Source organism: Lagenorhynchus albirostris, chromosome 2 (assembly GCF_949774975.1).
Source record: "Lagenorhynchus albirostris chromosome 2, mLagAlb1.1, whole genome shotgun sequence".
Taxonomy (NCBI): Eukaryota; Metazoa; Chordata; class Mammalia; order Artiodactyla; family Delphinidae; genus Lagenorhynchus; species Lagenorhynchus albirostris.
In genome coordinates, this window is record NC_083096.1 from 181711762 (window position 1) to 181735782 (window position 24021).

The following is a 24021-nucleotide window of genomic DNA, read 5'->3' on the forward strand; positions in this document are numbered from 1 at the left end:
CATGGGTGCTTCCACTCCCCACTGAGAAATCCTGCAGGGCCCCACTGGGGCTGGGGGCTGGGGTCAGAGGTCAGGAGTGGGGGGCTGGAACTGCTCCTGGAGCAGCACATTTTTCTCCTCTGAAAACTTATCTTAGCACAGAGATCACGGAACAATCGGACTCTTTTCCGGGCCTCTGCCGTCCCCAGACGGCCAGCCCATCCCCTTGGGGGGGGCTCCGAGGGGGCCGGGAAGTTGAAATTTGTAAAATGTCTGTAGGAGGGGAAGAAAGGCGCTTTGTGTGGGGCTGGGGCCCTGGCCATTGGTCAGCTCTGAGGCCCCCGGCCGCTCCCAGCATGCTCCCCTCCCCAGGGAGGGTCGTGCTCGCCGGCCTGTGGCCAGCCCCAGGGTCTCTACAGCCCCTCTGCAGTCCCTGCACCCACTGTGTCCAGGCCTCGGGGACGCGGGTCCCCGGGGCCGCCCAGCCTCTGAGGGCACGGGCCCGGCGGGGAGGCCTCCCCGGGCCTCAGCATGTTTCTCTACTGGAAGAAGCGGGGTGCCTATGCGCTGGAGGCCCTGCCCGGTGCCCTGGCCGAGCTGGAGCTGGGGGCCGTGGAGCGCTTCTCCTGGAGTTCCACCCTGGACATCATCGAGGACCTCGGGGGTAGGTGCAGTTCCACTTTCCCAGGAGGGCGCGCAGGAGGTCCGGACAGCTGGTCTACCCTGCCGCCGCCCTCTGGCCGGAGCCTGCGGCCTGCTCACCATGCACATGCTGCTGCCCGTCACATCAGCAGCGGTGGGGGGACAAGGCCCTCCTGAGAGCCGCTGCTGGTGGAGGAGAGGGGCCTGAGCACGAGGACCCTGGGGGCCTCGGGGGCAGACAGGGCAGGCCAAGCCAGGCAGCGTGGGCCCGGCAGCTGGGCTGGGAGCAGGGCAGCTGGGCCTGGCTCTGGGCTTCAGGCCTGGTCTCTGCCTCGGTCCTCTGCCTCCAAGATCAGGGCCAGGTGGTGGGACGAGTCTTTCTGGAATGCTCATGTTCGAGGCCCCAGGACATGTGCCCTTTCTCGTATTATCCCCATTGCAGGTAAGGGAACAGAAACACAGAGGGATTAAGCCCCCCGAGAGGCAGCACGGGTGGTGCGGGGTGCTGAGCCCGGCGGCCGGTGTTTGGAGGCTGAGCTGGCCGTGTCAGTGGGGATAAAGATACAGGTGGTGTCGTGCGGTGGCTGAGAGGACTTGCTGGGGTGACACATGGAGCCCTTCAAACCCCGCACGCCACAGAACAAGGGCATGGTCCACGCTGGCTGTTATCATTGCTGTTTTATCATAGCTCCGCTAATGAGTGGCCCAGCAGAACGTTCAGCCTTGGGTTGGCGACTCCGCTTCTGTCAAGACACCAGTGCCAGTGATGGAAGCCCAGGTCTGGCTGGCAGAAGCCAGCAGGGCGCGGTGTCTCGGGCCTCATTTATCTCCTCCGTTGGCCTCTTCTGGGGCCCCAGGCTCTGGCACGCCCCCACCCCAGGCCACAGGCCTGGAGAAGCAGGAGCCTCTCAGGGACACAACTTCCCAGCCTGGCGTGGTCCTTCCCTGACCCCTCCCTGCAGCCAGAGGGCACGGAAAGTGATGGCTAGGCCTGGGATCCACCACAGAAAGAGACCACGTGGGGCACGGGTTCCACAAAGCAGGGCAGGCAATGCTGCTCTCAAGGGGGAGAATGGATGCCTGGTGGGCATAAACGACAGCTGTCGAACCTGAGAGGGGGCCCCTCCGGGCAACCTGTCCCGTTGGCCAAAGTGGACGGAGGGATGTGGCTGCTTGGAGGGGTGGGGTGGGCACAGCGCCCACCTGTGCAGGAGGCTGGGCAGGGCATGGAGCAGGGGGAAGCGCGAGGACCGCACGGGGCAGGCGCGGGCCAGCCTGGCAGAAAGCTCCCCGTCTCTTTCAGCCGGGCACTGTTCTGGAACCAGAGGGTGGGTTGGGGAAGTGGCCTGGGGGGCAGACTGAGTCCTGTCTGCTTGTACGGCTTCACCTGGCAGGTTCCTGTCTACTGAGGCAGGGAAGGTGGCTGAGGTCCGGCATGAGGTCACACAGCCAGTCCCAGACACAAGCCAGGGAGGCCAAGCAGGGGTCTGTCCCCCTCTTGCTATGTATCCTCTTCATCTCAGTCACTGCAAAGTGCCAAGCTTTCCTGCTGCTGGGCCCTCACCCATTCCCGGGGCTTTGGGGCAGCCCCTGTGAAGCGTGCTCCTGCTCCCCTGCCCCCAGCCTCTCCAGGCAAGCAGTCCCTGCCATCTGTGGGGCCTCACAGCGCACAGTTAGCGGGCACTTGCCCCGTGCCAAGACTTCCCTTGGCTCCTAGAGTCTTCACGCCCACCTTTGGAGGCAGGGACCATTCTTGGTGGCCCCCTCCTTTGCTCTGGAAGGGAAGGCAAGGCTCAGTGGGGTGGTGAGTGGTGGTACCCAGACCCACAGTTCCCGCCCTCCGCCTCGGAGCCGCAGGACCAGGCCCACCATCACGACCCCGTGCCTCTTGGCCCCGGCTGGGAAAGAGGTCCCAGCACACGGTGCGTGGGTCACGGCGCGTGAGCCGGCCTCGGGGGCGAGCTGAGGCAGGCGGGTGGGAGAGCGGGCACACAGCTGTCTATGTGGGCTCTGTCCTCTGCACCCTGCCAGCCCCTGGCCTGGGCCCAGTATGGGTGGGTGGTGGGTCCCAGCGCGATGGGGTGGGGCTCGTGCCCGGAGCGTGATTGTCCGGAACGGGAATCACGCCCCTTTCCGCAGTCCTGCTCTTGCTTTTCTCGCAGCCACTCTCTGTTCCTCCGAGGAGCCTGGGGGGAAGCCCGTGGCAGTGGGCAAATGGGCAGGTGCCCACAACAGCCTCGGCCAGAGGAAGTGGCAGGCGGGCTCCAGGCCTGTGGGCAGGAACTGTGTGGATGGTTTCTTGGGCCCCAGAAAGGGATTCTGAATGTGTCCTCCCACCTCTTCTTACTGAGTCCGAGGCGTGTGGGTGGGCGGGGCAGTGCTTGGGGGTCTCTAGGCTCCAGGGGACGATGACATCTTCAGTCTGGGCTGCAGGCAGGGACAGCATCAGAGACCATGGTCCGGGCTCCTTCCTCCAGCTGGGTCCCCACTTGACGGCCCTACCCCACAATGCTACATGGGGCTTTGGGAAGGGGACCACATTTCTTTCCCAGGCCACCTGTGATGCTCTGACCAGAGTCTGGGGTAGGGAGAGGCGGATGGTTCCTGGGGTCAGCAGCCATTTGCCCAGAACACACCCCTCTGGCTCTCGGGCAGGTTTGGGTCAAATCTTGCCCTTCTGCAAGCTGCCCTGATGACGGGGTTCAGTCCTAGCACAGCCCGCAGCAGCTGCCCAACCATAGATAGGCTCCCAGGAGGGCTGGGTTTGCGTGGGAGGGGGCATTCAAGGCCACAGCTGCTTCCTGGGAGGGGCAGCCTTTGCCAGGCCAGGCCTGGGGTTGGGAGGTGATGGGCAGGGAAGCTCTGTCTTCTTGAGGTTCATTATGCCAGGGGGTGCTCAGAGGTGAGGGGCTCCCCTGAGGAATGACAAGGGTGGTACGCTTGTCTCAGCCTGCAGCCAGCTGGGAAAAGGGGTCTTATGTGACAATGGGGGGATCATTTTATGTGTGCCAAGCACCTAACCATGTCAGGAACCATGGGGGCACCATAGGGGCAGTGTGGCCTGTTGGTTAGGAGCACAGACTTGGAGTCTTCCAGTCCTAGGCTCAAGTTCCAGGCTCATCACTCACTAGCTGCATGACCTTGGGCAAGTCGCCCAACCCTCTGGGCCTCAGTTTCCTCATCTGCAAAATGCGCAACAATCAACATACTTTCTTCTCTCAGTTGTTTAGAACAGTGCTATCCCCTAGAACTTTCATCATTTAAATTTTTTTACTAGCCACATTAAAAACAAAAAGCAAAAAAACAAAAAACCTGAAAACAAGCAAGTGAAATGAATTTTAAGAGTATATTTAATCAACCCAGTCTATTTCAAAAACATTACCATTTCAACTTGTAATCCGTATAAAAGAATCCTCAATGAGATTTGATTTTATTTTACTTTTTGGCTGTGCCGCACGGCATGTGAGATCTTAATTCCCCAACCAGGGATCGAACCCACGCCCCTTGCAGTGGAAGCACGGAGTCTTAACCACTGGACCGTCAGGAAGTCCGCATCAATGTGATCTTACATTGTTTTTTTTTTCTTGCACGAAATCTTCAAAATCTGCTGTGTATTTCACATGTATAGCGCATCTCAATTTGGATGAGCCCCATTGCACATGCTCAGTAGCTACAGTGGCCAGCAGCTGTCCTTTGGGGTTAGCCCATGCTGCAGAGGGTTTGACAGTGAAATGAGACCATGTGTGGAAAGCACAGAGTGCCCAGCAGGTGCTGGGTAGGTCAGAGCTATGGTTATAGGCAGGTGTTTCTGGAGCAATCTGGTGGGGAAGAGAGGTCCAAAATAACAGGTCAATTCAAAGGCCCATCCCAGGACAGTGGGATCTGGGAGGGAGCGATTCATCTGGAATTTGGATATTCTGAGATCGAGAGGCCTTCCGGAAGGTCGCTGCATTCAACTTGGGCCTTAGAGAGTGGGCAGGATGTCAGTTGACAGTAGACAGCAATGGGAAGGATGTGGCAGAGGCAGAGGAACAGAACCAGGAAGGGCTGGGCCGCGGTCAGAAGCTCAGTTCCGTCCCGGGGGAGGTAGTGAGTAACAGGGAGGGGGCTGGAGTGAGGCGATAGGGAGTGGTGGGGACTGTGGAGCGTGGCAGGGTATGTGCCAGCCTAAGGCAGACACACCTGGGGAGCTGGAGCCGTCAGGAATATGGGTCCAGAGCTGCCAGGCTCCTCTGGTTTGTCCATGGAAGCCAGAAATCTGGATTTTTATGTGAAATCTGACTTTTCAAAGTTGGCAACCAATTCAAATTCTTTTGAAGCACTGCGCTTCGCCAAGCAAAACATGTCTGCCGGCCGGCTTCTGCCCAGGCGCCCTGCCGGCCAGTTGTCGTAGAGATCGTGTTGGAGAAGGAAAAGCGGCATCGTGTGACTAAGATAGAGGGTGGGGGACGCTGGCATGTGGGCTTGTCTGCCTGGCTGAGGGGCCCTGGCTTTCCCCAGGATGCTGGGAGCCGCAGGGGCCCGAGGAGGCCAGGAGGGCAGCTGGGCTGTTTCAGACCCGGAGAGACGACATCTGGCGCCCTGGGGGTGGGCAATTTCCAGGTTCCAGGTCTGCCTGGGGCTGGCCAAGGGCCAGCAGCCAGAGGGGTACTCCGGGGCGGGGACCCTGGGGGGAGCGAGGGCAGGTGGTAGAGGCGGCCCCTGGGAGCGTACCCACTCAGACTGACTTTCTGTGACCTCAGGGCTCCAGGGCCCAATAGGAGTTGCCCGTCTCAATTCAAATTCTCAAGAGAGCAAGTCTAATTGAACAGGCTGGCCCAGGCGGCCACCTCTGGCCCAATCAACTAGGTCCAGGGTATGTACCACCTGGTACGACATCTCCCCCTTACCACACCCACCCATTCTGCAGGGCTGCAAACCGGGCAACTTGTCAGAGGGGAGCCCATGGCAGGCCTGGGGTGGGGACAGCCCGTCCCGATGCCTGATTCCTCCCTGGCCCCCAGAGGCCCGTCTCTGGGCCCTGAGAGCTAGCAGGGTCCTCAGCGACGTTCCTGTGTTTGGAGTCTCTGGGGAGAGAAGCACACCTAGGGGCTCTAGGAGGCTGTAGCTTTCATGTGGAGTGCGGGGAAACTAGATTCCAGAGGGGCTGGGCCTGAGCAGTCCGCAGAGGGGGCGTCTAGAAAGCAGACTGAGCACCTTGAGGGAACTGAAAATGGAGGGGGGGCTGGGGGAGGGTGGGAGGGCGGCGGGGTTGGGGGGATGCTAGAGGCCAGAGAGGTTAGCCAGGTAGAACTCCAGTGCTTGGAAGAACCAGGACAAAGGACTCCAGACCCCACGACCACCCCACGGTGGCCGAGGGGAGTCTGGCCCTGGAGTGGCTGTGGCCTGGGGCGGTCATGGCAGGACCCAGAGGGCTGGCAAGGCAGCTCCAGGACCCTGTGGTGGCGTAAGTAGCCCAGAGCCTGCTGAATTTAGGACCAGAGTCAAGAAGTCTTGGGACAAAGGGGGTTAGAACCCAACCCCAGGCCCTGAGTTGTGAGAACCCAGGGACTCAGGGTTACAAGCAGACCTCATTTGGCTGAGTCCCCAGATTCAGGTAGGGTGCATGGGCAACTCCCCCAAAGCTGGCTGCGGTCTCCAGGTCCCTGGAAATCCAGATGGCAGAGGAGCTGCTGCCGGGTGGTGGAGAAGAGCCCGGCTTCCCACCCGACCCTTGAGCCAGCTACGGCTTGACAGGCAGGGCTGGGGCAGGGCCAGCAGGATCGCTGACCCCAGGGACCCCGTCAGGGTCCTCACAGGGCTGTTTCCCCCCTCAGCTGCCCCTGCCTCCGGGCTAGAGGCAGGACAGGCATCTCTGGCCCTTCAGACAGCTGAGATTCCGAGAGGGAAATCAGAACTGTGTGATTCTGTGAACTGAGTGAGGCAGGGCCCGCCTGAGAGTCCTGAGAACTAGCAGGGGCCCTTCTCAGAACGCCAGGTTCCCACTGCACAAACAGCAGACTGGGGGACACTGGGGGACACTGTGCTGTCGCTTCCCTCTCAGCCTGGAAGCTTCGGAACACCGAGCAAGGCCTCTTGTGCAGCTGCTCCCTCAGCCTCCTCGCCCCGGCCGTGCCGGGCCCCACATGAGGCCCTCAAGACTTGTCAGGGTCACCAATGGGTCCCCAGTGCCCAGCTTGGGGCTAGATACATGGTGAGCCCTCAGAGGACCCTTGCTGTATGTTTGCTGAGTGAATCCAGAGAACCCAGAAGACTTGGGATCCATCACAGTTCCCTCTGTCACAAGTCCCTGAGGGCAGGGATGGGGTCCTGGTCACCCCCGAGTCCCCAGGGCCAGCCCATGAAATAGATGCACGTAGAAAGGCAGGCACCCTACTCTGGTTGGGGAAGGGGCCAGGGGAGACTTTGGGAGAGAGACCCGGGTCCCATGGGAAACTGGGTCTTCCATACCTGGATCTCATCTACCCAGAGCCTCCCAGCACCAACCTGCAGGTGGGATGGGGTCTACGCAGGCTCAGGGGAACTCTGAGTCCCTTGGGAGAGTCTTGGCCACCTCCCCCAGGCTCCATTTCTGAAGTGAAAAGTGTTTTGTAAACACTAAAATGTTGTCCAAGTATCTCGTGGTGCTATTTACATAAAGTACAAGACCAGGCAAAACTAATTGAATGAAAGTACAAGACCAGGCAAAACTAATTGAGACAGAGGTCAGGACAGCACCCCCTGGGGGGTGGGGAGTGGCTGGCAGCTCCCATGAGGGAGCCTTCTGCAGGGGGGCTGGTGGTGCTCTGCTTCTTAACCTGCGGGCTGGTTATTTTGTAAAAATACGTTTTGTGAAAATTTTCTGAGCTGTGTACCCATGAGAGCTGCACTGTTCTGTACATATTTATTTTATACTTCCATAAAGTTTTTAAAATGCTAACCAACACAGAGGTGATAGTAATAAAACAACAGTAGCCACCAAGCCCACTCCATTTATGGAACCCTTACCCCCACAGCCGACAGCATCTCTAAATGAGGAGAGGGTCCTCTGCTGGGGGTGGAGGACAGAGGGTGCAGAGATCTGTCCTGACCTGCATGCCTATCTACAAGAAGGCACCGTTTCCACTTAGACGGTACCTTTGGGGCCGGGAGAAATAGCAGAGTTGTCTAAAATGCCTTCATTCCCACTTTCCAGGAGATTGAGAAAATGTCTCCAGACCACATCAAGAACAGAGGTGTTTTCTTTTGAGGTGGCTGGGAGGCTGAGGGAGTTGAGGGGCGGAGGGATGGCCTTTGGTCACACCCACGACTTTTCAGAGAGGAGGGGAAGGCTCCAGTTGTGGGGAGGGAGGATGGGTCGCGTCCTCCCGGCAGATGCCCCGCGCCCGGGGGCAGGCTCTGCCCGGCGGGGGTCCAGGCTGAGGGGCTCAGGGGGCGGGGCACGGAGTCCCGCCCTCCGCAGGCGGGGCCGCCGCTCGGCTCCTCCCGCCGCCCACCTGCCCCGCCCCGCCTCTAGCCGCAGAGGGTCCCGCGGCCGCGGCGCTCCGGCCTCTACCCCGGCGCTCGGCCGGCGTCCGCCCCACGCCGCCGTTGCGCTCGCCCCCGGCCCGCGGCGCCCCCCGCACCGCCCGCGTTCCCGGCCTCCCGGCGCCTCTTCCATGGGTGAGTGCGGGGCCCCCGGCCGGGCCTGGCCATGCAGGCCGGCGGGCCTGGCCGCCTCCGCGCCGGCTCGGGGAGGGGCGCGGGCGAGGGGCATCGCGGGCAGGCCGGGGAGTTTGGGGCGGGGGAGGATCAATGGGAGGGCAGGGCCAGCTCCTTCCCCTCGGCAGGCGGGGGCTCAGCCTGCCGCCTCCTTTGGGGAAGGCCTGCTCGCGGTGGGAGGTAGACGCCGGTCTCGGAATCAGGGATGCGGGGGTCCAAACTGTGCCCCGTGTCGGGGCGCGCTTCATCACCCCTTCCCCTGGCCCTGCAAGCTGACCGGGGCGGGCAGCCTCTTTCCCCCCCTTCCTTGTCCCCTCCGCTGCTGTGCCCCAGGAGGAGAGGCAGCTAGCTTGGAGGGGACCAAATGCTGGGTCAAAGACGGACAGCGGGTGAGGGGGACCACCCCAGGATTTTGCGGGGAAGACCATCAATAGAGGCAGCGATGTGGAGGACAGGGGTAGGAAGGGATCTTGGGCCCCTGGCATCCCCCTTCCCCCCGTAGTCTTTCAGGGATCCCCCAGGAACCCTGGGGCCCCAAGGTCACTGAGCCACCCCCCTCCCCAGACTAGTGGTGCAGAGAGAGGGAGCTGCTCATTTCCAAAGACGTTTTCTCCCCCTGGAATCTGGATACTTTCCCTGGGGAGCTGCTACAAGAAAAGGGCTCTGCTAACAGATTCCCGTGCAGATAAGTTGGCATTTAAAAGAGAAAGGGACACTGCCCTCCTTTGAAGGGTGCATTGAGGAGACGGCCCCACCCATCCTCTGGTCGGGAGGCTCCTGGGGCCCCGGGGAGCCTGGGTGCCCCAGCCTGGGCGCACCCTCCCTGGGCCCCGCCCGACTAGTAACCCTCTTCTCTCCTTTGCAGAAGACCGGAGCCTGGCTGAAGAGAAGGGGCTGTGCTGTCAGAACCCCGACTGCATGGACAAGGGGCGGGCGGCTAAGGTAGGGTGGCTGGAGGGCCGGGGAGCAGCTGGGGGCAGAGGGGACGGGGCTCTAACCGCACTCGCTGTCCAGGCCCGGAAGTCCACAGGGCCCTGGCAGGGGTGCAGCTGGCCTGGCTACAGGGTCGTGTGGGTTCAGGGGTGGGCAGGGCCGCAGGGTGGCTGGCTTAGGAGGCAGAGGGGCTGACCCCAGTTCAGAAACAGTGGAGCGGGGGGGACTTCTGCAAGGGCAGCTGGAGCAGGGGTGCCCCAGAGCCCTTTCCTGCACTGCAGTCCTTACAGCCCTGAGGTGACGGGAGCTGCCGCTCTATGTCACAGATGAGGAAACTGAGAATCAGCAAGAAGGGACACCCCCCCTCCCGCCCCCCACCAAGGTTCCATTCCAGTGCCCAACGGGCACTCTTCCTGGGGCACCAGGCCACTCTTCAGGCCTGGGCATGGGTCAGGGACACTTTGGGACTTTGTGATAGTGACTGTGGGCCTGGGGATGACAAAGGGAAGAAGGGACCAACTGGTCGTGGAGTGTCAGGACTTGGGAGCTACGAGTGGACAAAACAAGAGGGATAAGGATAGCAGTGACGGCGGGGCACTTCTGCCTGGTTCGTGCTGGGCTCTGTGCCTTCTGTGCTGTGGCAGCTCTGCTGGGAAGGTGTCGGTCATTGCCCTGTTTTCCAGATGAAGATACCAAGGTTCAGAGAGGTCCTGTGACTTGGAGGAGGCCCCACAGCTCAGGAGAGACCGAGCAAGGGTTTGAACCCAGGTTTGGCCCTTCCCAGCACGCATTTGAGTGACAATAGTTGTAACTGCCACAACTCACTGTGGGCACTGAGGACTCTGTCTCCTCCCTCTGGCCTTCTGACATCTGTCCTGTCATTATTCTCATTTAGAGTTGAGAGGTAGCAGCCCACCTAAGAACACACCGCTAGGATGTGGTAGAGCTGAGATTGGAACCCAGAACCCAGATCTGTGTGGTGCCAGAGCCCTGTCCCTAACCACTGTGTAGCTCAGCTCTGCCAGCTGCAGGAAATTAAAAATGCCACCCTGTTACCCCCCTCCATCCAGACACACGCGCTTACATTCTGCGCAGGAAGACCACGGTTAGAAGGAACGGGGAGGACTGTTCTGCGGGCGGGGAGAGGAGGGGGAGGCTTCCAGTTGCCGTGGTCACCGGGCAAGGGGGTGGCTGTGATGTCAGATGCAATCTGCTGGCATGGTTGGTGCCTGGCATCGGGGCTCTGGTGTTGGCTGGTTGCCTCTCCCCCATATGGGGGCTCCTGGCAACAAACTGGCCTCAGTTATCCTCAGTTACATCCTGCCAGGGGCCTGCAAAGCCTTGGGCCCTCTGCCTGACCCGCAGGGATGACAAAGGGGGCCAGGCCACACTGTCCCAGCCTCTCCTGTGGGCAGCTGCTCCTCTTGGGGCGGGCCCACAAGCTGCCGCACGAAGGGCCAGGGGTGAGGCCTGTGAGATGAGAGCTGATGTCAGAGCATGTGTGGGCCCTCTGCAGCTTCCAGGTCCCAGCCCTGGGCTGCCTGCAACTCAGCATGGCTGACATTGGCACCAGCAGCCAGAGGGTCACCCAGCCTGCAGGGGGAGAGCCCAAGTCCTATCACTGGTGGGACCCACTCTGGGACAAATGACACAGACTTGGGGGACAAGGATGCCTGAGCCATCAGAGGGAGAAGGGCTAGTCAGGGAGGACATCCCGGAGGAGGTGACCTCTGGTGGAAGTGAAAACGTAGATAGGCAGAGCAGAAGGCAAGGGCCCTCCAGGAAGGGGGGACTGCCACAGGCAGAAGTACAGAGGCAGGAAAGAAGGGGTGGGAGGCAGGTCTTGCCAAGGGTATGAGCAGGCTGGAGCAGAGGGTGAGAGGAGGTGAATGACACCCAGGTTTGGTGAGAAGGAGGAGAGAAGAATATCCTATTGTTGTTTTCTATTTTCTGGCCGTACCGTGTGGCACGTAGGATCTTAGTTCCCCGACCAGAGATCGAACCCGTGCCCCCTGCAGTGGAAGCGCGGGTCCCAACCACTGGACCACCAGGGAAGTTCCAGAACATCCTGTTGTTGGTGATAATAATAACCAGCAGGCAGGCTGCTGGGCCCTCATGCTTGTCTCACTGAACCCTCGAGGGAACCTCAGAAGAAATGCATTATTATTATTCCCATGTGAAACATAAGGAAACTGAGGCTCAGAGAGACGGAAGAACTTGCCCACATCCCACAGCATGACCGGCACAGCTTGGCCTGGAGTGAGACGGAGAGCATCGTTCTCCCTCTCCTCCCCAGCCATTCGAGGAACGGCTAGCAGGATGTGACTAGCTTTCTGAAGGAGATGACGTCATTTATTCAGTCACCAAATCAGCTTTAAGCACCTGCTGTGCCAGGCCTGGTTCTAGGCCCTGGAGATCTCCAGGGAGCAAAGGTTCTGCCCTCCTGGAGCTGCATCCCAGCCCCACTGGGAGGAGGAGGGAAGTGAGGACTTGGGTTTGTCAAACTGGCCCCCCAGGCTACCCTGAAGGGCCATCTTCCAACAGGGCTGGACCCTTCCACTTCCTGGCCCACCCTTGAGGGTTTTTTTGTTTGTTTGTTTGTTTATTTATTTGTTTATATTTTTGGCTGCGTTGGTCTTTGTTGCTCGCACTGGCTTTCTCTAGTTGAGGTGAGCGGGGGCTACTCCTCATTGCGGTGCGCAGGCTTCTTATTGCAGTGGCTTCTCTTGTTGCGGAACCTGGGCTCTAGGTGCGTGGGCTTCAGTAGTTGTGGCACGTGGGCTCAGTAGTTGTGGCTCACGGGCTCTAGAACTCAGGCTCAGTAGTTGTGGCGCACGGGCTTAGTTGCTCCATGGCATGTAGGATCTTCCCGGACCAGGGCTCAAACCCGTGTCCCCCGCATTGGCAGGCGGATTCTTAACCACTGCACCACCAGGGAAGCCCCACCCTTGAGGTTTTATTTGAGCCTCTCCTGGGTGCTGGGGCTTTTGAGATAAATCAGCCACCTCACCCCTACCTCCTGTCCCTGGAGTTCACTCTAGAGGGATGGGGATAACCAGGATGGGCTTCCTGGAGGAGGCTGCTGGTGTCCAGAGAAATGAGGGGGTATTGAGCTGGAAGAAAGCTGAGTGAGCCAGGAGGCTTTCTGAGGATGTAAGGAGCGAGCAGGGCTGAGGAGGGGCTGGGGAAAGGGAGGCAAAGCTGAAGAGGGAACACCCTGATGTCCAGGTGAGGTGTCTGGATTACCTGCCTTGGGGATGACCGGAGGGAAGGTGTGTCCCTACCCTTCCCCAGGATGAAGATGTATAGAGTAGCCCACACCTGGGAGCTCCAGGGTCACAGCCCACCCCTTTCCCGCTGCATGACCCTGGGCAAGTCACTACACCTCTTTGAGCCTCGGTTTCCTCATCTGGAAACTGAGTTTTCTCAAGTTGCAACAAGGGTGAAAAAGAGGGTTTACGTGCGAACTGCTTAGCACAGTGTGGCTTGCTGCAGGTGCTCAAGAGGATGCTATCTGCAACCACGTGTCCATCTTCCTTGCAGGGGGAGAGAAACCCCTAGACTTCGTGCGTGTCCTCCTTCCCCTCCCTGAGATCTGAGACCTCCTTGGGTTCCATCCCAGACCCCAGCCAACCCCACCCAGCCAGACAAATGTTTATTGCACATCTGTCCAGTTCCCAGGGCAGGTGTCCTGTCGGGGAGACGGAGGAAGTGTTTGCTCCCTCTCTCCCAGGGTGCCGGGTGATGACACGGTGGGGGGCCCCGCCCTGCTGCAAGTTAACCACGGGGCAGAGTCTGGGCTCCCTTGAGCTGGGCACTCTGATGAAAGTCTGTACAGGGCACCTCGGGTCACAAGGGGACATGGAGGAGGGCTGACACTGGCCTAGGGGACCACATTTGAGGGGGCAGAAGACTTGGGGGTGTTTATCCTGGAGATGGGACGCTAGGACATCATCCTTAAAGGTATTAGTTCTAGCAGCCGCCATTTACTCAGCACCTACTGGGTGCCAGGCCCTGCTTTAGTGCCTCACCACAGGGACCTCATCTAGTCCTCACCCGCACCCTGTGCAGTAGGGACCACCCCATCTCCATTTTAGAGACAAGACACTGAGAAACAGGGAGGTGCGATGACTTGCCCAGGCAAGGCCAGAACTCAACCAGGTCTGTCTGTCCTCAGAGCCTATCATTTCTAAGGAACTGTCAGGAGGAAAGGGAGGTGAGTTTTTCTGCATGGGTCCCAAGGGGCCTGGCAGGGAGGTGAGCTTTTGTTCAGTATAGGCAAGAGTTTCCAACAGCTGAAGCTGTTCCCTGATGTATAGATAGTGAGTACCCCACCCCTAGAAGTATTTAAGCGGAGAGAGTGGAGATTCAATTTGATGACTTCAGAGCTCTCTTCCGGCTTAACAGTGGGCTGTGAGGTGGCAGGGATGAGTCGGGAGGGTGGTGTGTGTGTCTAGGGGAGGGGTTGTCAGATGAAGACCAGTGGCCACAGGGCAGAGGAAGGGGTGGATCTGAGGTCCCTGTGGAGAAAGAATGGGCAGGATGTAGTGAATAATGGGAGAGGGAGTGACCTATTCTCCTGGGCAATGCTTTGGGGGTAAGAGGTAGGAGGCCAGCCAGGGTGCCCTTGAGAATGGCCAGATTCTGGGGATCTCTGGAGGTGGCTGGTCTGTGGAGATGCTAGTCAGCTGTAGACAGGGGGCAGTCCAGTGTGCAGCTGGAGAATGGGGCAGGACCAGAGGAGCAATGCAAGGGGAATTTGGGGGCTTTGGCTAAGTAATTTGGAGGGGAGAAGGTGAAGGCCTGGGGTGCCCAAGAGGCAGAGACAGAGGACCCACCTCATGCTACCTGGCGGAGATGAGCTGCTCTGGTGTGGACCAGCCCCAGGAAGGTCAGTGCTGACAAGGAGGGTAGCTCCCATTAGGAGGGGAATCCAGCAGCCTGGAGGCCCAGGCCTGGTGAGGGGCCTGACGGAGGTGGTCTAGAATTGGCAAAATGCAGGTAGGCCTGAACCTGGAGGCTCCCGCGGGGGTCCCAGTCCAACCACGCCCTTCTGCTAGCTTCGGTAATTAGGGAAGCGGGGAGGTGTGCCTGGGGCTGGGTGGCCTGCCTTCTCAGTGGGGTCCCTGTGTCCCCAGACACTACCTCCACCTCCAGTCCTGAGGGCAGAGTTATTCTAAACTCAAGATGCTGGGAACCACCAAAGGGCGGAATGGCCCCCTTTTTCAGGACCTGCTAGGCGTGGGCCAGGAAAAAAGAGGGAGGCACGGAGCAAGGCGGGCCCGTTTCTCAGGCGCCGTGGAGGGCGCCGTTCAGAATCCAGCGGAAGCGAGCCTGGCTTGGGGCGATTCCCGGGACGGGCTGGGCCTGCGGGTTCCCCCCCACCCCGCCTGGACCCCGGGGGCAGCGTCCCGCCGCGGGCCCTAGGCGGGGGCGGGCGAGCTCGGGTCTTCAAGCCCAGGTTAAAGACTACAGACTTTGAACTTTTCGCAGGTCTGTAAAGGGCAGCCCCCTCGGAATCAGTGACAAGCGCCTCCTCCCCTCTGTCCACAGCGCGGACCCTAGATTAGCTCCAAGCGCCGGCCGGCCCTCCTGCCACCCCCCTGGGCCGCCGGGTGGGGCGCCGGGCCCTTCCCGGGACCGCAGACCCTCCCCCGTCCCAGCCGGGCGCGCCGATGGTACGTCCCGGCCCGCCCAGGTGGTAGCGCCCGCGCCGGCCTACCGTAATTCCCCTACGCCCAGCGCCCCTAGCCGGCGCAGAGCGGACCGAGCCCGCCGGGCGGCTCCGGTCCCCCTCTCCCCGCGGCCCCGTCGGACTCTGGCAGCCTTGGCCCGAGCCCCAGCCACTGGGGAGGAGAACCTTGTCCCTAGGTGAGTCTCACGGGGAAACTGGGGTCCGGACGGGGGTGGGTCCGGGCGCCAAGACTCTCCCTGAATGAATGGACAGAACCCTGGGTGGAGGGTCCCGCACAGTCCTAGGCCAGCAGGTGGGTGTCGATGGGCGCCACTGGCCCTGCCTCCGCTTACTTGAGGGTGGAATGGGCTCCAGCGCCCGCCTCCACAGTGACTCTAGGGTGCGGTCGGCTGGGAGACATGGTCGTGAGGAGTATGCAGGGCCCCAGCCCTGGTGTGAGGGCTGCTGGTGGGGCGAGGGCATGTGAAGGGGCTTTGGCGCGGCTTGGTTGGGTGGTTTCGGCGACCTTGCCCCATCTGGGCGTCCGAGTCGGTCCCAGGCGGAAAGCCCTCTCGAGGCCGGCAGGGGGCGCGAGAGTCTGCACCTCAGGCAGCCTGGGCCAAGCCTGGCCCCCGCTAGGGGGAAGGGCAGAGGGACAGGACCCACGAAGCCAGGAGAGGCCCTGGCCCACCTTGATGAAAGACTGAGGACTTGGAGGCCCAGGGGGCCCAGGGCCCCACAGATTCCTCCATTGCCTTCCCCAGGTTTGGGGGGCTCTAGGAGGATCTCACTATTTCTCTGCCCCTTTGCCAGAGTCCAGGCACACAATGGGACCCAGCAGCCATCCCTAGATAGAAAATTCTAGAGAACTGGCCAGTGCCCTCTTCACACAGGTGGGGAAGGGCAGAGGGGTAGATGGGCCCCAGAAGCAGGTCTCCCGCAGCCCAGGCCTGTGCTCTCTGCCCCACTCCCTCCCAAGGAGCCTTTTGTGTGGCTCTGAAGAAAGAGGCGCCAGGAGAAGGGCACAGGCTGCCACGCCGGGCTCCTGTGCAGGGACTGGGCAGGAGGTGAAGTTCATGAACCACAGCCTTTCCTTCTCCCCCTAGCACCGACCAGTCCCAGCTGTTCGGCTCCCTGGGGAGGAAGGGGCCTTGCTGGCTTCTGCAGCTGGTGCAGTAGGGCTGGCCTGCAGAGAGGTGCTCTACACCCCTGCCATCTGCCCTGCACGGGGCAGGGCCTTAGGGCAGGCTTTGCGTCCCGGTGGACCCCAGGATGAGGGGTGAGGCCGAGGCCTAGGGGAAGGGAGGAGCCAGGTGGGCCGCTGGGAGCAGGAGAGCAGCCTGGCAGAGCTGGCTCCCCACCGGCCGACGTGCCCACGCGTGCGGCCTCCACCCCTGGATTTCCAAGGTACCAGATGGGGCCCTGGGGCTGGTAGTCTCCCAGGGGAGCTTAGCTCGGATAGGGAGCCCCTGGGCAGGGGTATCCCCCTGGCCAGGGAGCCCCAACTCCTGGTTCTAGGCCAGTCTTCTGTGGACAGAGCACAGAACTGGCTCCAGACCTTGGCCCAGACCTGTGACCTCTCCTACACAAGGAGCTCCCTCTCCCACTGCAGACCAGGCTGGGGCCCCAGCCCACTGTGGGGGAGGGGATGCCCACAGGCCTCTGCTTTTCTGGGGCTGGGGAGGTGGTGCTGGGCGGGAGTGGGAGGGGGGCTCCTGCCTTGGTGACTCCATTATTCATCAGCCCCAGCATCTGGTTTCTCGGTATCAGTTTCAACAAGCCAGTCCTGACTCATGAGCCTGGAGCTGCGGCTGGGCTGGGGAGGGGGCCCCTCCCCAGGGAGTCAGGGGCAGGGACCTTTTGGGCCTGCGCATGGGCCATTTCAGCTCTCTTGCGTAGAGAGGAGGTGGGAACCTCAGAGCCTGATGAGGCCTCCTCCCTCCCCTGGTGCAGGGGCCTGGGGTGCCTTTCCTCCCCTGCTCTGCAGGTTCCTTGACCCTGCACTCTTGGCTCTGGGGCAACAGGGCCCTGGCTTTCTAAGGAGCAGCCCCAGCCCTGGATGGAGGACCCAGGCAGGAGCATGATTCAGGGTGGCCGGAACCTGGTCACTCAGGTGACCTCCTGTGACCTGCCCTGGCCCAGCCCTGATGGTCTCCACTTGATGCAACCTGGTTACCCTAGGCCAGTGGGCTTGGGGATCTGCCCTGTCCCCAAGGGGGTGGACCTCAAGGCCCTGCTGCCCAAACCACCACTTGGCTGGCCTTCATGTCCCCATGCCTTCCCTGTGCCTGAGGCACATGGGTAGTGGTCCAGTGGGCATCTGCTGTTAGTACAAGTCACTTTACCTTTCCGAACCTCAGTTTCTTTGTCTGTTGAATGGGGGTAGTACCAGTGTTTCCTCCTTATGGTCTTTTAGAAGAGTGAACAGGACTTGGCACAGGCCTGGGCACTTGGGACTGCTCAGCGGCTGGCCACGGGGGGCAGCAGTAGGGGCAGGGGGCATGCGCAACACCTCCAAGCTTTGAGGTGGAAACGGACCTGCCTGAGGCCAGCAAGCCAAGGTCATGGATGCTAGGAGGAAGGAGAGAACCTGTGGACAGGCAGTGGGGAACGCTTTGTTGACTGTTGGCCACAGAAGGGGACATCCTGGCCAAGACCTTTCAGGCCCCAGTGGCCTTCTCTGGCACGAAGCCCCTTCCTCCGCTTTCATTCATCCATCTATCATCTAGTCTGCACAGAGCACCTACGGTGGCCAGGACTATTCTAAGTGCCGAGGATGAAGCGTGGGCCAGACAGCCAAGACTCCTGGCCACTGGAGAGGATAGTCTAGCAGGGAAAAGTGATAATCAAGAAATGAACAAAGAAATAAAATAATTTCAGGTAGTAATAGCTGCTTCGGAGGAAATAATTCAATGTAAGGGGTTTGAGAGTCCCAGGGTAAGGGGCTGTTTATTTTGAGAGACGGGTGAAGGCCTCCTTGGGAGGTAGCAGTTAAGGTGGGGCCCAGTGCCAGCTGTTGGAAGATCAGGGGCACGTTGTGTCCCAGACAGAGAATGCAGAGGTGCAGGCTCTGAGCTTGGTGAGTTGTAGGGATGAAGGAATCCAGCACGGTGGACCACCCTGTGGAGCTGGCCAGACGGCACGGTAGGAGCCAGGCCACAGTTGGGATTTTATTTTAAGCAAGATGGGAAGCCACAGGAGGGTTTGTGGAGGAGTGACATGATCAGGCTTTAGTTTACAAGAGATCTGCCAGTGGTGTGGACAGGGGGATGGCCCGGGATTTGGGAGCAGAGGGGGTCCTGGAAAGCTCCTGGCCCGAATAAATTGCTGCTCTCCCACCCTCTTTCCACCCAGAACCAGATTGAGGGGGAGCTGACTAGGGGATGGGGGGGGCTGATGACAGCATGTCCCCCTCCCCCATGGGTCCTGAGGAGTTCCCCAGGGAGGCCAGTCCAGAACCTCAGAGTCAAAAGTCTGGGTGTCAGTCCTGCCTGTGGACTTTTCCCTCACTTTATCCGCCACGCGATGAATGAAGATAACAGTGCCTGCCTCCGCCTCCCGGGAATGAGTATAAAAGCGCTTTGACAACCTACAGTGGGGACCCCGGCACCCCAATCCTGGTCGGCGTCCTCGCCAGTCTCTGATGAGCGCCCCCTGGCGGTAGGGCACCCGGAAGCTCCCGCGTGGCCCCTGGGCCGGAGGGACCAGCCCGCAGCAGCAGGGGCCTCACAGAAAGCTGAGTTGGGCTGCGGGGTTTTCCGCGACACCCCCGTCTCACTGTGCTCCTGGAGGCTCCCCAAGGACTACCCTCTCCGCCCCGCGCGCCTGCCTTCTGCCCGCCGCCTCCACCTGTGGTCACCGGCGCCCCTCTGCTCCTCTGCCAGCACCACTGGCCTGGGCAGTGGGAGCGGGGGTCCCCCGGGCTCAGGCTCTGAGCCGGGGGTCGCTTGGATTGTGGGCGGGCACTAAGAGGACCCCCAGGAGGGCCTCTGAGCGCCGGCTGTGGCTGAGGCGGGGAAGTCGGTGGTCAGAGCAGAGACAGATGTCCTCGGGGCTGGACAGGGAGCGGGGGTCTGAGGACCCAGAGAGGGATGTGTCCCTGGTCTGGTCCCCCCTTTTCTGCCGCCAGCATTAAGGGAGCTCCCTCAGGGGAGGGGGAAGAGGTCCCCCGGGCTGAGGCTCTGGGGCGGGGGTCCCCAGGGCTGGGGGGAAGGGACTGAGATGCCCTTTCGGCCGGGAGGGGTCTCCTGTGCCCCAGCCGTTTGCGTTGGGGTCGGGATGGAGGTCTGAGCAGAGTGGGGCGCCCGCGGGACTGGGCGGGGGCCGGGATTCCGCAGTCAAGGCGAGGGCGTTTGTCACCGGCGGGCCCCCTGCCCCCAGCATCCAAGGAGTTCCCCTGGAGGAAGGAGGAGGTCCGGGAGGGACCCTCTGAGCCCAGGACCTTTGGGCCGGGGGTCAGAGCCGGGCTGCGGGCGGGAGGGTGGGTGTTCCCCGCCCCCGGGGTCCCGGCGCGCTCAGCGGGCGGGCGCGGCCCCACAATGGCAGGAAGCGGGGCTCCGCGCTTTGTCCGGCGGGCGGCGCAGACCGCCGCTTCCTCCGGCCGCCATGGGGACGGGACCCGGCGTCTCCGGGCGCCGCGCGGCCTCCAGGCCGAGCCCCGGGCTGCCCTCCCGGGACTCCGAGCCCGGCTGGGTGGGGGGTCGTGGCCGCCACGGGGAAGACCAGGTAGGGGAGCGGGGGGCCGGGCGGGGAGGCCGGGGCGGGTGCGCGCGCCCTCGTCCGCGCGCGTCTCTAAGCGGATGGACAGGCGGCGGCCGAGACCCCTGCCCCGGGTGCACACCGCGGGGGTGTGGGGGGCGATGAGGGCCTGGGGGCCTGGGATGTGTCCCCCACCCCGGCACCAAGGGTGCCAGGCAGCGGAGGAGACCGCCAGCGCCTGGCCTTTTGTGTCTGGGGCTGACTCCGGACACACCTGTGGGTCCCAGGCCCTGGACTGGGCCACCCCTCCCCCTTTCCTTCCTCTGCAGGCCCTGCCCACACCCCTCCTACTCCTGCCTCTGGCCAACACCCTGGTGTGACAGGGAAGACTGACTTCTTGTGCCCCCATCCCTGTGGGGATCAGCCTAGACCATGATCCCCAAAGGGCCCGGCCCCCCGTTATTTGTAAAATTGTGGTCCATTCTTTGGCTGTGGAGATGCAGCGTGACCTGGCTGTTCTATCTGGTGGGCTCGCCCCTCTCTGGCTGAGTCCTGGGGACCTTTGGTCCTGGACCCTGCTGTCTGTCTCTGGCTGGCTGGGGTGCTGTTACCCTCAGAGGGTGGGTGTGGTGGGCAGCAAGGAGGTAGAGGGAGTAGATCCTGGGTCTGAGAGAAGAGGCCCAAGAATCTGGCTTTGGGAAGGGGCTGCCCTGCTATAGTGCTGGGGAGACCCCCAACCCCGGAGGGGATGGAGGTGAGAGAAGGGGTGGGGAGCAAACAGTGTGGGCTCTGCCCGCCCGAGGGGGGTTCTCGGAACTTCATCCTCAACCAAACCTGCTGAATACTCACCTGCTTCACATCCTGGGCCTGACTCACATCGCCCCTGGTGTCCCTGAGCCTGAGGGCTGCTGGGAGGATGGGAGCAGAGGGGGTCAGCCACCAGCTGGGTTCCCGTCATTATTATTAGCATTAGTGTCTGGTAGTAATAGTAGTAACAAGAGGAGAAGGAGAAGCTGTGGCGGAGTTAAACAAGGCCCAGCACGGTGCTGGGAAATGAATATTCCCGAGTCTCTCCAGCCCAGTGTCTTTGCAGGGCAGGGTACATAAAAGGTGCTTGATAAATATTTGTTGAATGCTAAATCTGCCTTAAAGAGTGAATCTCTGTGAAATCTGCCATCTATATACTGGATTGGTTTAAAAACGAAATTGTGGCACAGAACCAGGGACTTGGGCTGGAAGGGTCCCAGAGACCGCCCCCACCCAAACCTTTACAACCTAGCATGGCTCCTGCCATGTCCAGGCAGGAGACCAGGGCCTGGGCAGCTGGTAGGTCCGCAGTCCCACTGCCCAATGCCAAGCCTAGAACCAGAAAAGTGAAGCTGTCAGGGAAATGGCGAGAGGCCTGGAAGGGGTCGGGGGGCACCTGTGCCAGCCTGGCTGCCAGGCTGGACACAGAGGGTAAGAGGGCTGCCGAGCTGGCAGGCTGCGGGACTCCTGGGAGGAAAAGACAAGTGCGTTCCCCAGATTTGTCAAGAGGTGATGCTCACGGCCGTGGGTCCCAGCATCTGCAAAGCTAGGCCCTCTGTCAGAAGTGCCCCGGGGATGCCACAGGGTCGGGGGGCAGAGCCATGGAGGAGAATAGGGGTTTTCACACTTTTTAAAAAATGTTTTGGGGGCTTCCCTGGTGGCGCAGTGGTTGAGAGTCCGCCTGCCGATGCAGGGGACACGGGTTCGTGCCCCGGTCCGGGAGGATCCCACGTGCCGCGGAGCGGCTGGGCCCGTGAGCCACGGCCGCTGGACCTGCGCGTCCGGAGCCTGTGCTCCGCAACGGGAGAGGCCACAACAGTGAGAGGCCCGTGTACCGCAAAAAAAAAAAAAAAAAAAAAAAAATGTTTAGGTTGGTTTGTTTGTTTAGTCTTTTGGCCACACCACGCGGCGTGCAGGATCTTAGTTCCCCGACCAGGGATTGAACCCGTGCCCCCGGCAGTGGAAGCGCGGAGTCTTAATCGCTGGATCGCCAGGGGAGTCCTCACACTTTAGCAGTAGATCAAGTGAAGATAGAAACAGCTGCTCTGCTTGGAGTGCCCCTCACCCTTGCCTCCAGCGCCGAGAACACACTTGAAGACCCCTCAAGAAGGGTGTGGAAGTGTGGGGCGCCTGGTGCTCTGGCTGCCATCGGGAATATGGGCCATAATGCCCAGGGCCCAGCCCCCCAGAAGCCAGACCCCCCTGGAGCAAGTGGCTTCTGTAGTCTGCCTCCTGCCAGCTGTCATTTCTGTGTCCGTGTCCCCTTTCTGTGTGATGGAGGAGTGGAAGGGACACAAGAGCCAAAACATCAACCATAAAACTATTCAATGTAACTGATTTCCTCTTGTCTCCTTAGCCCCCCAGGCTGGCCCGAAGCCAGCCTCCCCCACTCCTCGCTTCCTTCTCCACTACCCAAGACATGGTGTGAATGTGGTGAAAATGTGGGCTCTGAAGCTACATACCCTGGGTTCAAGTCCTGACTCCACTGGCTGTGTGACCTTAGAAAAGTTACTTAACCACTCTGAGCCTCACTTTCCTCATCTGTAAAGTACAGACAATCGTAGCCCCCACCTTCTGGGATGAGGATTCCCCCAGTGCAGCCCCAGGCACATGAGGACCATGTTATCAATGATCAGACTTTTTCAGCTCCCTCTTTCCTCCTCTCTCGGGCCACTTTCTCTGCTGTCTAACCCATCCTCACCCTGTCTGTCATCTTGAAAATCTCTGATCGGACTCTCTCCAGCCAAGATCTCCAGTGATCCTCCATCACGCTACTTAATAATTGAACCAGTATTTATTGAGTGGCTAGGACTGGCGACCAGGCAGCCAGCCCGACGGGCCAAAATTGCTGTCCTTGTAGTGCTGGCGGTGTGGAGGCAACAAAGTGAAGCGCACGGACTGTCCACCAGTGGGAAGCCTGCAGGAGAGAAGGGCGGCGGGGTGGAGGAGGTGACCGGGAGCGCAGAGGAATGAAACCTTAGAAGGGTGAGACGAGGACTTGTGAGTGAAGGTCTGCAGGAAGGGAGGCGGCTGGTTGGTTATCTCAGCGTCTGAGGAAAAGCATTTCAGGCTGGGGGATTAGCAGAAGCCCAGGCTCAGCGGTGGAGCACGTCCGAAGAAGCACATCGGAAGGCGGGAGGCTGGTGGGCATGGTGGACAGAGCCAGGATGGGAGAGCAGGACCGGAGGCCCCTGAGGTCACCAGCGTCGGCAGGAGATGGGCAGCCGCTGCGGGGTTTTGAGGAGGTACGTGTGACTCCTCTTTGACCTGGGTCCACTGTGGCCGCTCACGGAGAGCAGACTGGGGTCAAGGGCGGAAGCAGGGAGACCGGCTCTGAGGCCTTGTCACCCCGCTAAGAGGCCCTGGGGGCTGGGGCCGGGGCCTGAGGTAGCCTGGAGAGGGTGGCCGGGTTGAAGCTACGGATTTAATATCTGCGGGTGGAGCCCGCAGAAGTGTTTGCCTGAGTGGGGGAGTAACAGAAGGATCATGGGTGTCCCCAAGGTGTTTGGCCTAATGTATTCTTTTCCTGGGGCTGCCGTCACAGATCAGGGTGGCTTTAGAGCAACAGAAGCTTGTTCTCTCAGTTCTGAGGCCAGCAGTCTGCAATTAAGGTGTGGGCAGGCCGTGCTCCCGCTGAAGCCTCCAGGGTAGGATCCTCCCTTGCTTCTCACAGCTTCTGACACGTCTAGGAGCTCCTCAGTGTTCCTTGGCTTGTAGGTGCCTCAGGCTCGTTGCTGCCTCCATTGTCACATGGCCTCCTCCCTGGGTGTCCCATCTCTGTGTCTCTTCTCCTCTTCTTTTTTTTTTTTTTTTTTTTTTTTTTGGTCCACGGGCCTCTCACTGCTGTGGCCTCTCCCGTTGCGGAGCACAGGCTCCGGATGCGCAGGCTCAGCGGCCATGGCTCACGGGCCCAGCCGCTCCACGGCACGTGGGATCTTCCCGGACCGGGGCACGAACCCGTGTCCCCTGCACCGGCAGGCAGACTCTCAACCACTGCGCCACCAGGGAAGCCCTCTCCTCTTCTTTTAAGGACAGTAGTCATACGGTTACTCCATACTCTATGCTGTATGATTGCAGACCCCAGTATGACCTCAGCTTAACGAATGACATCTGCAATGCCCATCTTTCCAATAAGGTCACGTTCTGTGGCGCTGGGGGTTAGGACTGAACCTGTCTTTTTGAGGGACACAATTCAACCCATAACATCACCACCCCCGGAAGGCGTTGCTAGTAATTGAGATGGACGGTGCTGCGTGGAAAAGTTCAGGAGCTCACGCAGACGTTTTATTTTTTTTATAAATGTATTTATTTTTGTCTGGGTTGGGTTTTCATTGCTGTGCATGGGCTTTCTCTAGTTCTGCGCGAGTGGGGGCTACTCCTCGTTGCAG

At 60.7% G+C, this 24021-nt stretch overlaps 1 protein-coding gene across 9 annotated transcripts in view; it reads left to right on the top strand.

Annotated features, from left to right (window-relative positions):
• The first annotated feature begins 464 nt into the window (after positions 1-464).
• Positions 465-24021, top strand: part of PLEKHG5 (pleckstrin homology and RhoGEF domain containing G5) — a 36435-nt gene continuing 12878 nt past the window's right edge. For 2 of the 9 annotated variants that reach the window (XM_060141590.1, XM_060141596.1), the window contains exon 1: positions 19501-19633. In XM_060141590.1, coding sequence (XP_059997573.1) covers positions 19514-19633 — 120 coding nt within the window. In that variant the 5' untranslated portion in view covers positions 19501-19513. Of the gene's footprint in view, positions 644-8227; positions 8263-9166; positions 9244-13909; positions 14126-14977; positions 15106-19500; positions 19634-24021 lie in introns of those variants that run through there. The other 7 variants (XM_060141588.1, XM_060141587.1, XM_060141595.1 and 4 more) reach the window with 7 other exon arrangements.